The 23,969-nt window shown below is 31.0% G+C and overlaps 1 protein-coding gene across 3 annotated transcripts in view; it reads right to left on the bottom strand.

Moving 5' to 3' along the window:
• The window catches only part of LOC100166088, a 73,933-nt gene that overhangs the window by 5,484 nt on the left and 44,480 nt on the right, over positions 1 to 23,969 (bottom strand). For 2 of the 3 annotated variants that reach the window (XR_510332.3, XM_008180827.3), the window contains exons 2-5: positions 18,437 to 18,489; positions 4,819 to 5,193; positions 1,144 to 1,392; positions 539 to 760 (exon numbers count right to left, since the gene is read on the bottom strand). Coding sequence is in view for 2 of the 3 variants with exons in the window: in XM_008180827.3 (XP_008179049.1) it covers positions 539 to 760; positions 1,144 to 1,392; positions 4,819 to 5,073 (726 nt within the window). In the remaining variant the exon portion in view is untranslated. Of the gene's footprint in view, positions 1 to 538; positions 761 to 1,143; positions 1,393 to 4,818; positions 5,194 to 8,374; positions 8,954 to 18,436; positions 18,490 to 23,969 lie in introns of those variants that run through there. The other variant, XM_008180831.3, reaches the window with a different exon arrangement.

Genomic DNA, 23,969 nt, shown 5'->3' with positions numbered 1-23,969 from the left:
TTAATATACATAGGTACATAATATATAATATATATCTAGGTATATACTTGAGAATTTATTTTATAATCAATAATGGGGGTACAAGGAAGAAATCTCTACGAGGTGGTCCCCTAATTAATAATATTTGATATTACAATGTACATTATAAATTACAGTACATACACTTTGAAATAAAAAATACTTTGTTTTTTTAAACTGTAGAAAGAGCACAATCAAATATAGTTTAAGCTTTTTTAATTAACTATGCGAGAGCCAAATTCGACACCCACTTTATAAATTAATGATATCAGTACCTATCGTTAGAATTTGATACTCCATGGACGGTACGTTGTGAATATTTTTATATTTATTATTTTAATTTTAGTAGGTACTTTACATATAGTTACATAACTATAGTATCATAATTCATATTATAGGTATACAGTGGAATTGTTCTCAAATAATCATATAATAAAGAAAATACGATGTGGATTGCCAATAGAATTGAATCTTTTAAAAACTAAACCGTTCGTTAAAAATACAATAAAAGTTAACTCACTTGAAATTGAGGGGAAGACATGCTTCGATGTAGATTGCTAGGTTGTGGTTTAACTTCAGGCTGAAACTCTGCGTTTTTTAATTCGTCTCTACTGAGCTTATGTTTTGTCTCAGCTCTAGTCTTAAATAACCTCAATCTTGGCATACCATTGTTTTGACTAGATCTACTATTATCCCTGTGGTTTTCCCAATGTTGATACGAGTCAGGCGAAGAGCTGTCCATCTACGAAACGTAAAATACAACTTTTGTAAAGATACCTATTTAATTTAAAAACTTAAGAAGTAGGTACATCAAGAATTCAAGACATCAAATAATTTAAATACTGTAGGAAATCTCATTTGGGCCTTGGATTATCATTATATTATAATATATATAAACGCCTAAATCCTCTACTCACTTATATCCATAATCTATATACAATTCATATATGAATACAAATATGTATACATATTTCGTGTAATATTTTAGTGTTATTAAATTTGATAAAAAATACAAATACGTTAAGTTTAATATAACTAAATAACCATAATAATTGGTTATATTAGAGGTACGACTTGCGATGCGTGCTATATTTACTAAAATCAAAAAATGTTATCTGCACTCACTCCATTATGATGCGACGAAGATGGAGGCACTTGAGGAGCTCTGTACTTCTTTTTAGAACGGGACATCCTGCCCTTGACAGCTCCATTGTCTCCGTGATTGTGATGATGATTGTAACCCATTGGTGGTAGTTGGCGGGAGTCTGAAAACCGTAAGTCTGGTTCGCTGGTATACATATTGTACCCCATACGATCTCGTCTTCCATCCCTAGGTACGTGTCTTTGAATATCGTATCCATATCCATGTTGGATCTAAAACAACATTTTTAAAATCATTAAACTTTATTGACCTTCATTAAGAAAATATAGCAATATTGATGTCATACTCAAAGAAAATCAAATATAAATATTAACCAAAAAATGTTCCCACGAAAATATATGCGCGGACACGCAGCTCACATTGTTATAGTATAATATATTTGTATACAGGGTGATTCACCAAGCATGCCAACCCCCTTTTTTCTTTAATAATGCAATTATTCAAACTCTGATTTTTGGAATTTTCAAATATACTTTAATACCATGGTATGCGTATTTTTTGATTCTTGAGATTTATTTGTACTACTTAAGGAGTGTCCTGTGGAGATAAAAATATCTGTTTTTAAATGAGAACATCCCTTTATTTTAAACTGTAAATTATACATCAAAATTCGTACGTTTAGATTTTGAGTTATTTAATAGTTAGTTAAAAGTTATTTAACTTTATGTTCTAAGAATAAATGGTCCATGGTAATGGGTTTATAAGATATGGAGGCTATAGTGATTTTACAGTTTTAGTCAAAAATATTAGTCGATCAACATTAATAATTTATAAAGATGGCCAAAGTAGAATATATATACTAGATCCAATTTTATATCTATTTTATATTTTTGTATAACTATTTTTAAGGACTATTATCCTTAGTACAAATATTGTAATAACTTAGAAACTACTGATTCAAATTTTAAATTAGGTACCTACATCAACATTTTCAAAAAAAATATACATTATATAATTTACAGTAAAAATGGTGGGGGGGGGTTCTCATTTGAAAAATAGAACTTTGAATCGCCACAGGACATTCCTTAATAGTAGTATACAAAAATTCAAGAATTTGTAAGTATGGTCTTAGAGTAAGTATATTTAACAATTCCAAAAATTTGAATTTGAATAAATTCATTATTATGGGGGAAAATGGCGGTGAGCATGCTCGGATGCTTGGTGAATCACCTTGTATATATTAAATATTTTTTTTTCTGGATCTTGAGCTTTGGAAATTATAGCCATTAATATTTTTTTTAAAGGGTTGGTTAGTTGAGGAAAACGTGTATGTGAGTTGACAATTCTTCACTAAACACCCGGGTGGTCACCCATCTGGGAATTACCGTCGTCGGCCGATGTTTGACCTTAGGATACGTTATTGAGTGAGGCCAACCACCGAGCTTCATCATGCCTATAGTTATATTATATGTATCTATACATTTATTGAAAAATGTTTCTATTTTATTTAAATACTATTTGTATTTTTTAATATAAGTATTATAATAAATATGTACTTACGTTTCCAACCAAATTTTCATTATATTTTTTTAATAATATGAATTTTCATTTTATAAATTTCTATTAAAGACATAGTGAAGAATATCTCAAATTATAGTTAAATTGTTTGCTGTTATAGATTATCATTGTTGCAGTTATCGTTAGTAAATATTTAATAAGTATAATAACGGTTGTATTGTTTATCAAAAATTTAAAATTCAGTTGTTGTGTAAGTTAAAAAAATCTTTTTCGTAGTTCAATGAATAGTTTTAAAAAATAACCACGTATATTTTTGTAGAATAAAGTATTTATAAAAATACAAGTAATGTTAAATAATATTATTTTATATCAGTTATTTATAACAGGGAGTTTTAGATAGGCAAACGTGGTACATGTGTGTTTAGGTGGAGTGTGGAAAGTATCACAACTATTTTTAGCTATCATAATATACCTTTTTTTTTTATTTTTTACAATATAGTTTATTATAATATTTTTGTGATATTTCAAGGATTTTATATTATTTTATACAGTTTTATTTTTAAATAACGGGTTCATGGTTAGAGTTATTTGTGGAATTATTATAAGTGAAAGATTGATTGATATTATTATTTCGTCAGCACGGCATTAATTTTATTTTATTTTACTGTAACTTAATCCTTAACTACACGCGTTGGTGTATATCGTACACCAATATTTTTGTTTATCTTGTTCTATTTTGGTTTTTATTTGTTTTCAGTTATTCTCCTAATCTAACCTTTTTTTATGTAATATGTAATAGTTATTAATCGATTTCAGTCGACATTTGATGTTTGTAGCTGCACAGACAAGCTCCGTTTTAAAATATTTTTGTATCGGTGAACGAAATACACCACGTGTGTATTACTTTTATAAACTATAATATAGTAATAACAAAATTTTTTTTATTACATTTTTTATTATAATTAAATTTAAAAAAATATTAAGTAGTACTTTGTTTTTTTATTATCAAATAAAGTCAAATATATAATATACAATACGACATTGATTTCTGTGTAAAAAAAATTGGTGTATAAAATACACCACACGTGTAATTATTGGAAAAAAATGGCGCGTGTAGCCACAGAACAGAATAATCAGAATGGACACTGATAACAAATTATACAGTAAGATAGGGCCAAACAAAAAATCAGCCGCCATTTTAATTGAGATAGTTTTTATCAATTTTAAGTACCGATTAGACTGATTAGTGATTTGTAAACTGTAATATTCTTTGGAATATGTTTCTTATCTTAAATTAAAACTGATAAAACCACCTCAAATAAAATGGCGAATGATTTTCTGTTATCGGCCTGCCACCCAAAAGTGTCCACCCCCTGGTGTAGCCAAGGGTTAAAAATAAATAATATAACATACAATTAAGTATACTGTATGATTATTATATTAATCATTGATACAATTATTTTTATGTGTTGTTATTAAATGCTGTTTCTATAAAGACGCGGATGGTGTAAATATAAACGGAAAAGGTAGGATATTTTTCAAGAATCCCTTAATAACCATGGGATAATATATTTACCATATCCAAAGGTAACAACTCGAGTAGTTTATATCGAATGAAACACGTATATTAATTGTTATTTTAAAACAATAAATACTATTAAGTGACTTGCTTTAATTTTTAAGTAATAGTTAGAAAATCTCTAGGACAGCTTTAATGGTTATGTACAGCTAGAAGTCTCTAGGAGATAACACTGTAAATCTAATCGATTCTATATAAATAGGTATATATCAGTAAATATTCTGAAATAAGACGTAAATAAGTTTTAAGGTCAATAACGAATTGTAGGTATACAATAGTATAATTATAAGTCTATGGAGCGTGGATTTTCGTGAAATTGTTTTCCTTATTACTTTTTTATCGTTTTTAACAGGAAATTAACTTTCTTGTATGTAATATTGTTAAGCAAATTTATTAAAAAATGATTTGTTTTGCATTGAGTACCTAATTAAGTTATTAGTAAATGGTTAAAATTGAGTATACATTTTAAAATGTTGTTTGCATATTTTTATGATTTTTACTGCATATTATACGGCCGTTTGTGATACTTTTTAGAGCATACAAATCCGTGCTTAAATCATAACTAGGATAACAGGTGTATTTCAAAATATATTTTACTCACGTCGTCCCGGTGCGAATAATCGTACGGCCGTTTACCGTTTATGGTGCCTGCCACGTGCAGCATGGACCCGTTTTCGGTGGCCCTGAGCCGCGGCCGTTGTTGGCCCGGCAAGTGCGCTGGCAGTACTTTAGGCCCGGTGATCGGTTGCCTGAAGTACTGTGACCGCGGAAATGAGTACGCCCACGAGTGCGGCGGTATCGTGTCGCCGCCTGTCGCGTACGATGTGCTGCTGCCGTGACTGTTCGAGTTGCCCATCGCTTCGGCGCGTGGCTGTCCGGCTTTGCGGCGGCGTTCTGATGGACCAGGGCACGACGACGCGTCTCAGCCTCGCTCTCTGCAGTCCGCTGCGTGTTAAACCGACGATCGAAACCTCATCTATGGGAAACAAACGACGAAATTAAATTATGTAATAATCGGAGTGATGTGTGGTACAGCCGATGCAAATTATAAAAGGTAACAGCTATACCGTGAATTTTAATTAATAAAAGTATTGTATATTTTGTACAATATTCTTGTTCTTTAGGATTTTGTTGGTGAGGATACTTTTATAATTTATAAAATAGATACGATTTATACGTATCTGCGATAATTTTTTTATATTATTTAATTTAAATATCTATGAACTATAATAATATGGGCGTCATTACCCTATTATTATCACCGTAGGTAAGTCATGTTAAATCTTTTTATATTTTTACATGTGATGTATACATAATATATGGGAAGCTCTAATGAGATATATCAAAAGCCCCTGTTTTTAAAAACGATATTTTTATCCCAACCCTCTTCATTCATATTTTCAGTCAGTCCTAACAGATTAGACGCGCAATTATTGCACAATATACCAGTCAGTTACGTATATGACGCATACTGGCCATAATCTTCTATCCAATCGTGCATTCAACCTGAGGCTTAATTACAGTCAATACAGTTTTCTTGACTTTCCCCTGCAGCTGTGGTGGGCCACAGATGACTTTAATCAATTCTACTAAATAATTGAAGAGATCGGACATCAGAGGGACCAAATTAATTTCAATTAAACTAAATTTAAAATACCTTTCTTGATCTCAATTGTTCATATATTATTGCTCTCATGTAATTATAACAAAAATTGTCCTCCAATCACATTATCCATATTGGTTTCAAAATTTAAAATATACGAGTTTTACGTTTCATATGTTCTATTCTTTTTCTTTGTTTAATTATCAATCATATTAATATGGTAGTTTAATAATGGTTTTGATAAAATATTTTTTGTTAAAATTCATTAAAAAAAAGAAATGTGTTTATATAAGAATACGCGGAACGTACTAACGTGTTTATTTTTTTTTTAATTTATGCACTCGACGTATTTAATTATGGAACTTTAGTGATCAAAATATTTTTATGTACATGTAAGGTGGTTGCCGTTTCCGACGTACCATTTCGTTGAGCGAAATTACTTACAAACTTTACAAATTTCGAATTTACCGTTGAACGTTATTCATAATAATTATAATTGGTTAATAATATATAATGATTATCAAATCGGTGAAATTAAAATTTGTTTCGAGTAAATAGAAAATAAAAACAAGTGTGAAACACACTAATTAGTAATTAGGTAATGGGAAATAAAGTCGCATTCGCCGAGTTCGCGTAATACTTACTTTACGACACGTATAATAACATTAGTTAGTTAAATACGTTGCATATTACAATACGTTGCTAACCTACCTACCTACAGTCTTTATTTCACATATATATACATAGATTACTATCGTAGGAATGTACAATGAGGAATGGAATAATTTAAGCCGGACGACAACTACGATATTAATGTATCTGTCACAATCAAAATATATATTGACTCGAAATCAAATGTAGATTATATCGAATATATAGAAATATAGTCTTCATAATTTGTCGTGGAGTGTATCCAATTGAGACATTGTATATAGTGTCTGAAAAAAGTTCAATATTATATTGGCTCGTATTATATAGGTGTATCTGTATAATATTTATTATAAAGTAAGTATAAGGAGTTATTTTTAATTCAAGAATAATAGCCGTGATATACAATATTTGAGCAGTAAGGAATGTTTTAAAAAAATACCACCAATTGTGTTTTTATAATACTAATAACATAATAATGATTATTATATTATTCACATGTATCATATTATGTGCATAATATATAGTATCGATCATTATAATAAGGACTATTATAATTATTAATTTATATAGATACCTATTCCAGTAAATAAAGTATACACTATACACTGATAACCGTCATGAGTATGGTTTATGAAAGTAGGTTTCTACTAAGTGTCGAAGATTTAGTCACTAATGAAATAGGTACTGTCTATTTAACAAAATAATATTTTAAATAATATATCAAATATAATAATTAATAAATAATAATATATGTCACGTCTATGGCAATCACTCTGTTTGATTTGAAGGAATCGTTTAATTCAACATATAAAACGATTTTTTATTTTGCATAATTTAATGTCATGATTCGTTAATGCAATCGATTATTATTAAAAAATAATTTTTTGTTTTATTTTATTGTTTGAAAATAAACGCTTATGATAATAATATAGGTCGTAGTTTATTTTTAATGCACATAGCGTGTTTCGAATGGCAAATGTTTATGCACTTTGTCTATAACATTATTGTATAAAGTAATTTTAAAGTATATAATATGAGCAAAAACTCGATGTTCCTACAAAAAATGAAGAGAGAACCTGCATCTTATACTATCAATTGAGTCTCAAAACCATTTTTAAAAATAATAAATAGTTTAATTTTTGAGATTTTTGGCATACTCGTACCTTGTTTCAGTAACCTATTATAGAAACTCGCTGTGAAAACCCATGGTGGACGTAATAAACGCTTTTCCTAAATAGATTTATTATTATATATTGAATAAAGATATCCGCCCCGCTGGTTTGAAAAACACTGGTAAGTTATAACGCACAGTGTACCGTATACTCATAAAATCATTGATTACAAATATTATTAATTACTATTTTATGTATAGTCAATGGTATAAGCCGATATATCTATAGAGTACTTCCCCTGACTTTGTCTTATTGATTCGAAACTATTTCAGTATTTATTTATTTGCAAATCAATTTCAAATTGGTTAATAGAATTTGTTTATAAGTTATTTGAATACTATAAGCAAAACCATTTTGGGCAACTACTTCACGCAGCTTCCTTATTTTGTTCGATCGTTTAAAAAATTGAGCGAATATTTACAAACTAATTGATAATAATTATTGCAAGTTGGGTTTTAGAATTTTTAAATATTTATTAGGTATAATTTAAGCATTAGTATAATATTATTCACTGAAAGCCATTTCTGGCCAAAAAAACTTATTAAATTCAGTGAAAAAATAAAATTGACTTGCAAATTTTTGTAACCACTTTGCAATATTGATTTACAGAATACTAGCACATTTTTTGAATCAATCAGACAAAGCACAACTTGATGTCAACCTCACGGGCATAATAAAACATACTGACATAGCAGCTGACGTCAGTTAGTTGTCGAATAATACAAAAATACCTGGAAATTAGCCGTCCCATCATCTCGTGAGTGTATGTTATAATATGTATTATACAATATATTGTAATATAGGCCGTTTAAAAGCAATAATGGTACGCGCGTGTTCTGCAGCGTTCTCTCGCCGTCGTAGCATAAAATATCCTTTTCCGATCGACGAAATGTGTTCGTAGAGCAATCTGGAAGTAACACAATAACACACGAACGGCGTTCAGGTTTTCTCAGGTCGGCGGCACCATAGGACGGTTTTCGCGAATAAAATCCGACGGGAACGAAAACAGAAAATCTCGATTTCCAGACTAATACACGCGCCTATGACCGGTAACCGCACACGAACTTAGCGCGATATCGCACACGCGCCCGCGGATAAGGAACAACACGACCGTGGCGGAAACGAGACACGTGACGAAGACCGCCGATAGCGCGGCCCAGTCGTTGTTTGTTTCGGAAGGAACGCCGCGCGTACTGTACAACACACGGCGAAACGCGTGTTGCGTGTGTGTTCCGTTACCGGGTCGGTTCCGTCGAGACACCGTTATTATACGACTGAGAAGTGAGAGACCGAGAGAGTGATTGACTGTGGGAGCGAGTGAGAGAGAGAGTGAGAGCGATAGCGACGGAGTGTCGGAGACGCGCTGCACCGCCGCCGACAAGTCGCGCTCCCCACCACACGCGCTCGCGGCGGCGGAAACGAACGTCGCCGCCGTTGCAATCGCTCGACTCGCCAGCGTAAGCCGCCGTCGCGTCTCGGCTGGCCGCGTGATCGCAATAAATAACGACAAGTATTCGAAACACATAATATTATATCATAATAATAATATTATCGTTTGCGGGTATTTAAATTTTTTTTTAAATTCTTTCTCTTCTCTATCGCGATCATCAACAAGCCCAAGCGCGAAAAATTTCACTCGTTAGGTAAGGTTAGGTGCCTTTAAGAGTGTCATTGAAATTTCGTTCCACCCCCACCCCCACCCCCTTCACTTCGTTAGATTGGTGCTTACATTATTATTATAACAACAATTTTCAAACATTTACAAAGTTGGAATCATAATAATATATTTTATTTAAAATATAAAATATACCTACACATATTACAGACGTAAATCATTACATGTTCTGAAGTAGCGTTGTATATAGGCGATACGCGTGTAGAAATTGTTATTCCTACGAGGAACTTGTTCTTGTACAAAATAAAGGTGACTGAAGTGCATTGTACCTACCTCTACAAGCTGTCTGTCTCTAAAGACTATTGTCGTATAATAATATACAAGACAAACGAAAAATTCGCGGTTATCTATGGATCGCTGCGAGTGTACCGTTTACAATGATATTATGGACGGTGGTCACCTATAGATTGAGTTGACCACGGTTGCCTGGGCGCCTGGCGCCTGCGTATACGGAGGGTGGTCATGGTTTACGAACCTCATCATACGAAATTCACCGACGGAAACGTTCGGAAAGTTGTCGATGAAACATTTATTGGCGATATCGGGTTATGTTCTAAACTTGCATTGCAGCCTGAACGCGATAACCACTCGAACCATCCATATGTTAGCGGTATAAAAGCTATGATATTTTCCTTAGGTCAGTCTTATGAAACGTTTCGTGGTTTTTTCCACGTCTGATTCTCAATCGTGTCGTTTTCCTGTCTGCAGAGAGTGCATATACCTACTGTGAAATGCGAGAAAAAAAAAAAATATAATTTTGTACAGTACAAGTGAAATAATCCCGAGTTGATCTACTCTGGCCCGACGACACACGTGCCGCCGCTGCTTTCCGAGGATTACGCACTGCGCAAGGTACTATGCACGAATTTACTTATTTACATAGATTCTTTTTAGAAATATACAGTTTCATACGCATCTACCACCGTTATTTATATAGAAATCGAAAATTTATTGTATGTTGTTATACATGGCTACATAATATTAAATGTAAGTAAATCTGGGAAAATCTGAGGGAAAATAAAAATGCCATACAAATATTATATATAAGCATTTGAAAATGATGTGGTCTTTTTAAAAATAAATAAAAATTCCAAAAATCAGAATTTCATTAAATACATATGAGTAGGTAGTTAAAGAATAAAATGTGGGTAAACATGCTAGGTGAATCGCCCTGTATATATGATTTATATATTATCGCGAGCAACAGGTACACGATTAGCAACAGTCGTTCTCCGCTCTATGCAAATTATATACCCCGCCACCACTATAATGCAGCTACTTAAAACGGTTTTCGGCAACGCTGTTCGTGCTAATTTTTCCGGAACCTCGGAAAACGTTTATTATACAGCCGCGCGTCACTGAAGATGGCGGCGCACGTGTAATGGTCCTAACCTACACGCGAATTCGTCGAGAAATTCAGTGCTCGTCGTCCGGATGAGGAGACGACGACGACGACGACGACCTAAACGTGCAGCCGTGAAATAACAATAATTCATATCCGTCTTTGGTGCAGTCGTGTAGTCGTTGTAATAAACAAAGACCGTGGTTAGGCATAATACGTTAATAATTATGTAGGTACATGATTTTATTATGATAATACTGTATTATAATATAGATAAAGACGTAAAGTTCGCAAATCGGGTGCGTTCCTTTTGTCGAATCCCGACAAGTCCCGACTGTATTATTGTCATCGCTATATTATACAATCACTTTATTATATACACAATAATTAGGTATATAGTACAACAATTTCGTTTCGAGAGATTACAAAATAATTTTTCGTTTGTATTGCATACTGTATAGGTACACTCGGGAGTCGTGGTGCACTTAAACAGCATGTTTGCAACCGGAATAAAACATGTGTTCTGTGCTCGTAAAATAAAACGTCGAATGACTAATGTACATACACTTTCTTAAATTATTTTCACGGTGATATTTTATGACGTACGCCTATGAGGAATGTGAATTTGGCCTAATATGCTAATAATTTGTATTTCGTTAGGTACAGCGCGCGAGTTCTGTATTAATTTTAACTAGGTACTTAATTTTTGTTATAAATAAATGGGTTGTAAAAAACCGTACCTATATTGTTAACAATTATTACTGTGGCAGAAGCACTGTCATCGCTAAGATGAGTAAGTAAGTGTCTCGCAAGTCAAAACGTTTTTATCTCACGTGTCGAGACTCGAGATGATAAATCAATTGTCATAATTGCCAACTATATTGGGCTTATTGCTACAGCCCGCATCCATTCTGTGCAATATTGCAATACTGCAATCAGACCGGTATCACGGACAATTTCCTTATCTAACTCGTATCAATGCGATAAAACAGTTTCGAACAGAATTTATACGATAAATGCACAGAATGTGGAATATGTGTAACGTCGTCGTTAACAAGAAGGTCGGTTTTGAAAAAATGTACAACACTAAAAACAACACAATAATAATTGTACAATAATTATATGATATAATATTATAACATCCTCTTTCAAAAAAATGTTGAATCATAAATACGCGGTGTCATTGTATCTGGACAATGGGCATCTCGTATTCTAGTATACTATAATAATTTGTTAAATGTGAAATATGATACACAATATACATATTGTATAATATACATATAAGTATTCAATAATCAATATTCAAAAGTCAATAAATACATAGCAAGCTAAGCTAGATGAAATATTTTTTATAAATGGGTTCATACACTGTCTATGTCTTATGCAATAAATTTATTTATTTTGGATGTGATATAAATCAATATATTATTCACAACTATGTATATATTTTAAATAATATCAATTATTTTTAGTTTAATCGTAATTATTATTTTCTATTCATATAATATATTATATTTATATATATTATTTGTAAGAAAGCTTGTTTTATATAACTATAATCTATTATAGCTGTGTTAGGTTCCTATCTAAAGTTTAAACTATATAGATTAATAATGATTAATGAGGAACATTACGCGATATCTTTACCTACTACTTAGCAGTCGGACTGGCTACTAATATATAATATACTATCGATCGTTATAATAGTTGACAGTTTTATTATACTAGCTTGAATAATTTATAAAAGATTTGTCAATTTTAATATAGGTATCATAATATAATGTAGGTTTGACGGTTAGGTTTTTTTCTATCATACATATATATTTCTATCATTTGGCAGTGGGTAATTCTTTCTCATAAAAAATTGGTTGATAATAATTTCACCGTAGCATATTTTTGCAGTTAAACTGCAACGTATACTACGGCAGCAATTTAGGTATGTGACTCATGTGACCAACTTTTTCTACGTATACCTACACTGATTTATGGATGAGCACGGTAAACAGGTTATTTTCTTACAGTAGTTTTATATATTATTATATATTGTACTAACTACTAGCCATTCAAATATATATTATTTTTTAACTGTTAGTAGGTATACGTATAAAGTAGTATAAAACTATAAAATACATAGTAGTAAAGCTAACGTTTCGTATTTTGTAATCATATATAATATGTTTTAACTATGGGAATTTCAACTATAATCTCGTAAAATAAAATGTCGGAATATCGTTCGCCGTGACATTGTGCTATATAGTAATAGTTATAATAGCGACTATGGCGAACACTTATATTAGAATAGGTAAAACCAAAATATAAACCAAAATAAAACAATTATCGTCTAACCATAAACAGTGATTTGTATACAAAGCTTCCGAATATATCGTATAATACTCTGCGGGCAGTCTGCATGCGATTATAAAACTCCACGAGGATCGGCTGCGAACGATACACAGTTTTTTTTATTATTATAAAATGTTTCACCACAAAATATAGCTGTAGCGAGCCAATTATAGTGATTACGTATTATTTGATCGAAAACGAGTTTTCAATACGATATTATATTAATTAGTAATTTATTAATTACGTGCGCGCTATACATAATAATAATATAGTGATGTGTACCCGCCACCGTTTCACGATCCTCCTCCGATGCCGTCGATATGACACGCCGCACGTTATCGTCTTATCCGCGAGATGAGAGCGAGAGAAAGTAATAAAATGTACCTATATACCTATGAATGACAATATCGTGGTGGATAACCATTACTTGTGTATTAATTTGATCGACGGCCAGGTGAAATGTGAAGGTCGATGGCCCGCGCGCGATTCGTCACCAGAGACATGTTATGGGTTTCAGGTGATGAAAAAAAAAACCACAAAAAACTGTGTACATTTACGAAATGGAAAATGTACGTCGTCCGTAAACAGGAAGAGAGTGAAAGGGGTGCGACGCGGGCACCGATCGCGTAATTTAACGGTTAATTTCACCGGCGGTCCACGCCGGCGGCGACCAGGGGTCCTACGCACTATTACTGCACTTAACGTGGCGAGCAGCTCCCATGTGCACACACACACGATAATAATAATATGCAATATGTAATATGTCTGACGATAGCCCCCGAGGCGTATGCGCATATCGTTTCCGACGAAAGCCTCATGTCGAATGGAAATCGAGACGGCCTCGGGCCGTAATATCGGTACTTCGCACCGGAATAGAAACCCATACGCACGCCTCGGGATCAATTATTATATTGTATCGTATTCCGATATATTAGATATATTTAATAATATAATCCCGGCCCTTCGCGGCGTGCATAACACATATGTAACTCGCGGACAAAAGTGAAAACCCATCACGTTGTCGGATATTATATTATTGTCTGTTATTACGACGTCGTTGTCAACCCCTTTCTCCGAGTGCCGAGAGTCTGCTGCAGGGGCGTCGTTTCAAGCTTTCGTCGACGATGAGAAACGTCTGCCCGAATTCCGACTACATAATAATATTTTATAATATTTAGACGTCGCAGTACGGTTTTTGCACGTTTACACCGTGACAACGTAATATAGTAAAAGTAAAATAACGTGTTATAAATTATAATAATTAGGGCCATAGCTGAATGATTATGACATTAAAAACTCTAAAAAAAAATACGTTCATCGCTCCGATCTGAAGAATCTAAAACCCGAGCGAATATGCCCTAAAAATACTAAGGTATGCCCATAAAATAATCAAACGTGACATTGAAGAATTTGTTACAAATTGTATTATTCTTTATTTGTTCAAAACAAACAGTACACTTTTAATAGATTTTTTTATTAGAAACCGCATATTTCATATAAGCGCGTTCGAGTGAGCTGTGACGCCGACAATATAATATCCAAGTATAATATGAGTATTGCCTACAGCTGGCGGCATATGTCTGTAAAAGGCTTTTTTTTTTACTTAAAGCGTGTATGACGTGATTGTGTACCTAGCGTGAATTCACATCAGCTGTACGCGGCGAATCAAATAATACAAATAATAAACATTTCTTAAAATATTCCTTATAATCTAAAATTCGAGAAAAATGAACTATAGTGCATATATATACAACAAATTACTTGTAGTATAATTTAATATCAAAAAAAAATATTCGGTAAAACTTAATATGTGGGTAATTTTTACGCGTCATACCAAAAGATTTATAATTTGGTTTGCGTAGGTAATTCAAAAATGTTATGTAATGTGCACCACTAAATGAAAAAAATTTAAATATGTAAAAGTCATCATCATCATCCTAAACCTACAATAATAATTAATAATAACAAGTAAAAAATATCCCCATTATTGTGGCACTGTATTCCACATAGCATACTGGCAATCATAAATGATAGCGATGATGAAGAGTTGACATATTTATTCATCTATTTTTGGGGGTGGAAGGGTCAAGGGTGTGACGGGATGAAGGGTGTGCATTAATAAACCCCTATTTATCGATAGTCTACGGTATTATAGATATTCGTGCTAAAATATTCTATTGTGCCTACACGTCAACTGCTCATTTCGTTTGCCATTCAAATCGACAAATCTTTCAGCTGATATATCACGATAAATCGAGTCTATTGCAATATTGTGGCAATTATTATTATTCGGAAGCCGTAGCTGCGGGGCGTATATTTTACTGCGCTGCAGCATTGCCGAAAGAAATTCCTGCCCGAAGGAAAACTTTAAACTCGCGTGCATGGAAAAAAAAGGTTCTACCTACACGATAATCATAATAATATGATCAATATAGGTAATTTTATTTTATAATTTATATATTATATAATGTATAAACACTGAGGACTGACACCCGCAGACATCGGCAGGCGTTCGGCTGTTTACGCGTATATTGCAGTCTGCAGCCGTATACTATGTATAGGCACATTATAAGTTATAAGGGTTATAGAACACTGCGGCACATATATATAATTCAAAACGTTGTCGTGGAAATATATTATTTATTATATCGTTCAGCAATGAGAATCGTGATAACCAGCGGTAATATTGTTTTGATATACACGGAAACCTAATACGCCCGCCAGTTTCTAATATAGGTAGGTATTATTCTACATTCTTGAAACAATCACGTTTCTTATTATTGCGGGAAAAAATATGAAATAATAGGTAACAAAACAAAAAAAATTAATATTATATATTAATAATAGTAGTAAATGTTATTATATTTTTTATGTCATGTCGTGAAAAGGGTAAGGATTTGATTCGTCGCTCAGATTATGTCATTATAACAAAGACAATATTATTAATACATTGTCCGTAATATTACAAGCTCAGAGTCGTAGATAGACTGCATTTTACGGGCTTAAAATTTTAAATAATTATTGTAGCCTATTATAAGTGCAAACGCAAAATAGCACAGACACATATTATACATGTATATTATATATTATTATCAGTGATTTCTGCAGAGGGCGGAGGTTTAGCCATCTTGTATTATATTTTTCTGTTTCGTCTTACATCATTATCGTTATAGATAGTCAAATTTTTAGCTAGTTTTAAATAAAATATTTTAAAATGAACGAATCATATTAGACATTTTAACACAATTTGTCTTGTTAACTTAGGAACGAAATATTATTGAATATTTTATGCATATAATAAAGTAGGTATTTATATAGAAACAATATTTCTTCTAAAATTAAAAAATCTTAAAACAATTTATAGTTTTTATACCTACCTATTACGTTAATATTTATATTTGATTTAAAATGTTGCAAAATATCCATTGTCTTCTTTATTTAGTTAAATAATAATAACTTGGAAAGCTGTCTAGTTTAGATTATATTATTTTTGTAGTCAAAGTTTTTTTTTTTAATTTGATTTACACATACAAAAAAAAACATTAAAATAACAACAATTGCCCGTTATTACGTAAAATACGTAATATTTTTGTAATAGATAGGTATTATTAATAACAGTCATATGTGAACTCTTTAAAGGATTTTCTAATTTATTAAAATAGTTTTGTTATTATTAATTGTAGTATTTACGCAATGTAAAAAAAATAAGATAGGAATATACATGTATTTATATAATGTATACAAGAATATTTACAAGAATACATATTATGTTTATATTATAGGTATTTAGTGTGGGAGTAGTCATTATTCAATGGTAATTCAGCATACGAGCATGTTTTGATAAATAGAAGCTGTCAAGGACGACGAACGTAGTTTTTTTTCAAACGTTTGATTTTCACCTTTTACCCTCTACAAGTACTGCCGCCAGGTAAATAATCGGTAGATCTTAAATTTCAAAAACCAAAAACAATTTATAAAAAATTATAGAGAAAATCGTGACCTAATGTTATTACAATTAACATTATGACGTGCTATATTGTGTTTTTATGAGCCCGGGGTTCGAGTATCCTGAGGCCGACCAATAAAACGTTCCCACAGACCTCACTTTGCAATAATTTTATCAACAATGGTTTCATGGTTTTTTCATAAATCTTGAAAACGCAAAATACTACAATATGGAATTAAATGATTATTTGCTCTAGAAATAGGTATGTTATACCTCGCTGATATACATTGATCCATGGTCATTATGAATGCAACGTTTAAAATGATTTTGTTTCTTGTAGTTATTTTAAAAATATTTCGCATAAAATATATTTAAATATTTAATTACACAAAAAACTACATAATTCATCATTAGAACGGTGTAATTTAAAACTATATAATACTATACCAATGATTTTTTTCAAAAACGCTTATTTATCGAAAATTCCAATGGAATATTCTTATGTTTAATCTAAAAATATTATACCTACCTAATTTTATTCTATTTTAATTTAGTTAATTATAAAAATATTAGAATAAAATAATAATTCAATAAAATTAAATAATAGATAATAAGTATTTCTTCATGGAGTACTTTAAGGAATACAATATTTTTTAATTATAATTAAAGTATTACTAAAAACAATTTTTTTAATTCAAATATTTATTTCAACAATTATGTCACCTATCACTCATATTGGCTATTCAACAGTTATAATATTATAATGTAAAATAAAATTAATATACGTACAAATATGCATATTGTCGTAATATTTTGGTAATGGAAAACGTTTAGTTTTATAACTAGGTAGGTATTACTTCACTGAAATTGGCCAATAAAACATAACATATTATCGCGATCATTAAAAACAAGACACTTTTTGTTTTGTTATCGATCATATTATAATATTTTCTTATCAACCGGCATAAATCAATTTTCGTGAAAGCCCTCGGGGTGTTTAAAAAAAGGCGGCAGTTTGAGTTAAAAAAAAAATAGGTTTTAAATCATTAATTAGTTATACCGAGTGAAGCCAGCGCAACTTATTTTTAATTTAATTTTATAGTTTTGTTGATTTCATCTTATTATTCTAACATAATATATAGCATATTTTACTACCTATATATACATATATTCACGTCTTATTACATATTGAACTATCTCTGCTATACATATTATGTATTTTGTTAATTTATTACATTATTTTATGTGCAGCACGTGGAGACTTTACGGGGAGTAAAAATTTTCTGTAAGTGAATAAGTGAATACGAAAGTTTTTTTGAAGAATTTCCATACAGTACTCATACTTTCTTCAGGTATAAAATAATATACAATACAAATATCAATAACATCGAACGGTCAATAAACCGTTTGGTCAATAAAACATTAATGAACATGTACTTATCACGCAACAACGTCTACATGGATTTTATTCTTATTTAGTTACTTACCCTATGTGATGATGCGTTTGTATTTTTTTTTATTCAGTGTCTTTCAAATTGTTCTGTAAAAAAGAAAATACGTCATCGATTAGTTAAATATTCCAATAAAATAACAAATATATTTTAAACAGATTAAAGGTATTGGTATATGATTTAATAGCAAAATTTCGTTTCGAATAAAAACGATAAAGTGATTATAGAAGTAAAAACAATGCGTTTCTGTTAAATAAAACATTTTTATCCACTTTCTCTCGATTCCATATCGAGTGACACGAGCTAATCTTAAATACGGATGACACAGTACATATATATACCTGCTGAAGGTAAACGACCCCGGTCGAGTCGGTTAGCCTACATTTAAACTTTTGCGAAAAATGTTTTTATAAAAAAAATGCTTTGATAACATAAATACAACACAGCATCATAGGTATACCTGATTATTAGAGTATTTAATTTTTTCGTATGTTTTATAAAATTCACATTGTACTAAAAAAAGCGCTTTTAAACAAAACAAATGATATTCATTTAATGTTTAAGATAAATACGTCATACACTCATAATAAGTATAAAGACACTACAGAAAGATCGACAAAAATCACTTTGCGGTGCACAGGAAAGATAAAAAAATCATTATGTTTTTTCAATCAATACCTACTTTCAAACCTTTTGTCTTGTCGTTTCTCACATAGGATCAAAACAATATATAATAAACGTATTTAATAGGTGGTTATAATAATCAGTAATCACTAATCAGTAGGTAGGTATTCACAATTACATTATTATCTAAATGAGTATTTTTATTAATTCATTCGACAAGAATTTAATGTTGATTTCAAAAGAGTAAATTAATTTCCGATTTCTATTATATGATTAAAATCAATTTACAAATAGAAGGATTTCGTTTTTCTCTTGTCTCATACCTCTCTCTCTCTCACACACACTGCACTCTTGCGAACTTCGTGGAATTGCTTATTTCTCACGCGGATTTCAATTATTGTTATTATCATATACATCTAAAACCACACGCGGTACTGATGCAATCGAAACCGTTAATGCACTTATATGTGTATATAGGTATTAGGTATAGGTAAATACAACATACAGATGTATTTATATATACTTTACTCTGCAGTAGTACTCGAAGGATATGAAGTAATATCGGCAATGAGAAAAAGTGAATCTTTCCAGTGACGTACATAGTACGTACATACTATACAATGTGCATATAATATATGCACGCTCAATTGAATTAAAATCATTGCCAAATGTAGTTCGACCATTTGTTTTAATCAACCATTCACTTTCACTCGATATGCTTAAGTATGTATCTCGGAAAAAAATTATACACAACGAATTCGACATAATATACCAACTATACAATGATAGTTGATATTTCATAGCGGTAGATTTAGTTACATTGATATACCTAATCATTTCCCAAAAGGAAAATTGTCGAATTGCAAACATCGACGAATACACGAACCGTTTGATATTATGTTCTAGTTTGTGAATAGTCTGCAACGGTTTCTCATCGATTTTTCTCATTGCAATACGCATGTATACGCCCTTTGGGTTAATTTTCTTCTTTTTTTTCAATACTGTTCGAATTTCATTTACAATTCTCATGATTTATCGAACATTTATTGTAAACAATTCACTGAAGTTGTTATACAACATCGTTGTTGACCGACAAAAAACCAACAATAAGTACATCGTTTTAAGCATTTTTTTTCTCATCGCTATAGTAGCTTGTAGGCCGATACGGATCGTCGGACCTCACAGTTCTCCTCTAGTCGACAGGAAAAAAAATTCGTGTAATGATTATCGTTTTTCCATTGCTGTCTTTATGCACCGGAAGAGTAAATTAACAAGGTCAATGGTTCGGAGACGAAGCAATTTAAACTCAAATGACTGTATCAGCAGCAGTGTAATATATTTCTTACGTATTGATGCGGTTTAAAATCAGTTAGGAGATGCTTTTAGATGGGCAAACAACGAGTAGTTTTTAAAATAAAACCATTTGGTTCCATGTTAAATTTGATACTAGACATCTGTCAAAGAAACTTAAACATAACGCGAATGACGTAAGACGTAAATGTATTGTTTTTTTTTTATCGTGGGGAAGAGGAGTTGAAAAAAATACAAATATTAGGTATACTATAATTATATTATATTATACTATAACATTCAAAAGAAAATGTGAATATTATTCACATTTTCTTTTGAATGTTGATAATTTGTTTGTATTTCTTCTAATGTAACAAAAAACAGTCTTTAAAGAAAATTTATTGAGACAATAATATAAATTTCTTTTATTATAATTTATTACACAAATCTTAATAATAATTTTTTAAATCAAAAATATTAATTTAACTCCTACCTATACAATTACTTCTATTATTTAATTTATTTAATTATTTTTTTATGTATATACCAGAAAACAATAATTCTATAGATAGTATTTAGTTGGTTGTGTTGACAATATATTTATCGTATACTTCATAAAATAAATAGTTATTATCAAATTTATTTGGTGAAAGCCAATTAGTTATACAAGCCACAGCTTTTCATATTACCATACAAAAACAAAACCTAAAATAACAATATATTTGTGCACTTAAAAGTAGTATTTTAATACTTTTTTGATACTCCATATCTATATAACACATAAAACTTCTGCCGATTTAAAAAATGTTACCCATAACTCCTATAAATGACAATATACAATCAGACTTTTCCTTTGTGTTTATAAGTCACATTCTTCGAGCGTAAATTCTAAATATTCAAATTTAGTTTTTAGTTTTATACTTTGAGCAATTTTAATGCGTTGAGTGCATATCATGGATAAACGCAAACATTAGCGACGATGGGTACATAAAAATGCGTTTGAAAATAATGTCAATATTTAATACGTTTAATTTTATGAATATATTATAAATTATGTTTGCGTGAAAACAGCCGTGAGCGAAAACTAAATTCTCATCAACGCCTGTCCTTGGAAGGTCGTACACCATAATGGTGCTAGTACACCAAACGCGCGTAGATACCACTGCTGTATACTTCAGACATACATAATATTATATTTAATATACCTCTATTATACTACCGCTAATGTGCTGTGTACAATATGGTTTTCGAGAGTATGCGAAATTACGATCTTCGAGTATTTATGTTTTAAATAATTTTACATAAATCAACGCACGCGATGATCGTTTGTATCTAAATATATATATATGATGTTTGAGGGGCCCCCCATTGTTCGTGTACAGTTCACGACGGTCAATTAAACAACGGCGTCAATTTCACAACACCCAAAACAATACGCCGTGTAATATTTCAATACCGAAATAATACTGGGTCGGTCTATTGTTTTCCTGGACCACGATGGTATCGTGTACCACGAGTCCACGACCCGCCCGCGAAAGAACGTTGAGAAATTTTAATTGTTATGAATTATGCTATATACTGCCAGCGACGACGACGGTGCGTATAAACGGTGAAATAGATTTCAATTGTTTGAAGACTATTTTGAGAAAAATATTTAAATGTCAAAACGAAATCATTTACACGACTATATGAGTTATAATAGGCTAACCGAAAATGATAACTAGTCTTTAACTAGTCTCAATAATCTACAGCGGTATTTGCTCTTAAAAACTGGTTTGAAATTAGAAAATAAACATTGGCAGTCAATAATAATAATTGACATCATAATATGATCAATTGTGTATAATTTGACGCACTTATATAGATATAGGCATATAATATATTCGTTTCATTAAAACATTGCCTATTATATGATTAACAAAAAAATAACGCATTTAATCTTCATATTATCATATGCAGCTAGTACTTATAAAATTCTAATTTATTTTTAATTTGATTTATAATATTTCAGCATGTTATTTAGGTAATGGTAATTAATACTCATGAAGATATTTTCAGTTTGGTTCGTAATAAATTAACCATAATATTAAATAGTTTGTTTCTATACGGCATACTCAGATATACCTCTAAACGAGTATATACCTATATAACAGTACTGCACAATAGCATTATAGTTTGTGATCTAATACTATAATGTAACAATTATTTCACACTAAAAATATAAATAATAAGTAAACAATATTTATTACTATGTATTATAATGACGCCAATGATGATTATGCATAATATATTGAATAAATCAGTTACGGTGGAAAGTTTGATGAAAAAAACGAAAGTTTAAAATGGACAATCTATTTCCATAAGAAATTTGAGAATGTAAGGGCGCTAGTACGTTACATGAACCGTAAGTTGTGTTATTTTTCATTTATACCAACGTACGATGTAAAACAAATGGTTCCCACGGTATCCTGGTTGGTTTTGCAACTGCGTATAAAATCTTGCAGAACAAGGTTCGCTACGATGGCGTTTGCCTCTTAATACATCAATAGCCGTGTGTGTGTGTGTGTGTGTGTGTGTGTGTGGGTCATTATGCGATCTCGAGACGATTAATCATTCGAACCGAGGTTCTATATAGTAATATGAATGTGTACCTATATAATCTATTTATAGTATCCTATATACATAATATACACGCGTCGTAAATATATGATCTAGAAATTGGCGGCAAAGGCTTCTTTAGATTTCCGATCTAACTAGAGCGTAACAAAAATATGTGATTGCATTAGTTATTAGTTTATTACGTTTTTTAAAAAATTATAATTTACAATGGCATGTGAAAATAATTAATTGTAAAAAAAATGGAAAAATGGTTTACTGGTTAATGGTTAATTCGCTCTTCAACGAGACTGTCGTGTTATAAAATGGCTTAAGGTACTGTCGCAGTGGGGTACAAAAATAACTATATATATTCTAGTTCTCACGTAAAACGATTTTTCATTCATGTATTGTCATGATATACTATTTTTTTTTTAAACTTTCACAATACATATATGTAAGTATAGTTGAATATGTTACAATGAAATATGTATAAATAACAATGTATTGGGATAAAGTTGCTTGTATATTTTTTCTTTATTATTACTAGGTAATAGGTATTAGGTATAGGTAGTATGATTACTATTATTCAAAACCATGCATAATTATATTAACTCGACGTTAAATAATGAATCATATTATAAAACACGTACAGTTTATTTTTTTAAAGCCTAGTTAGGATTCAATTTTGGTTGTAGGCGGTCGAAAACACGTCGTAACAGTAAGCGTATTTATACATTAGCCCTGCGCATAAAATGCAAACTAATGTTGAAATGTCACGGTGATTGAGATTCAAACAGCTTCGTTACCAATTACTCACATTTCGTAAATTCGAGATCTAACAATATGTACAAAGGGTCTTCTTCAAGAGAATAGTATAATACGTAAAATTCCAATAAACCAAAATTGATATTATTTAAAAAATACTATTTTACTATTTTATATACTATTACAGTGGATTATACATCATACGCCGTCAGGATTCAAGTTGACGTACTATTATTATAATAATATAATATAATAACATACGATGGGAGATAAAAAGCGGTCAGGTCGACGA

Source organism: Acyrthosiphon pisum, chromosome A1 (assembly GCF_005508785.2).
Source record: "Acyrthosiphon pisum isolate AL4f chromosome A1, pea_aphid_22Mar2018_4r6ur, whole genome shotgun sequence".
NCBI classification, from domain to species: Eukaryota; Metazoa; Arthropoda; class Insecta; order Hemiptera; family Aphididae; genus Acyrthosiphon; species Acyrthosiphon pisum.
Note: the sequence above shows the minus strand (reverse complement) of the source record. Positions and strands in the feature narration are given on the sequence as shown.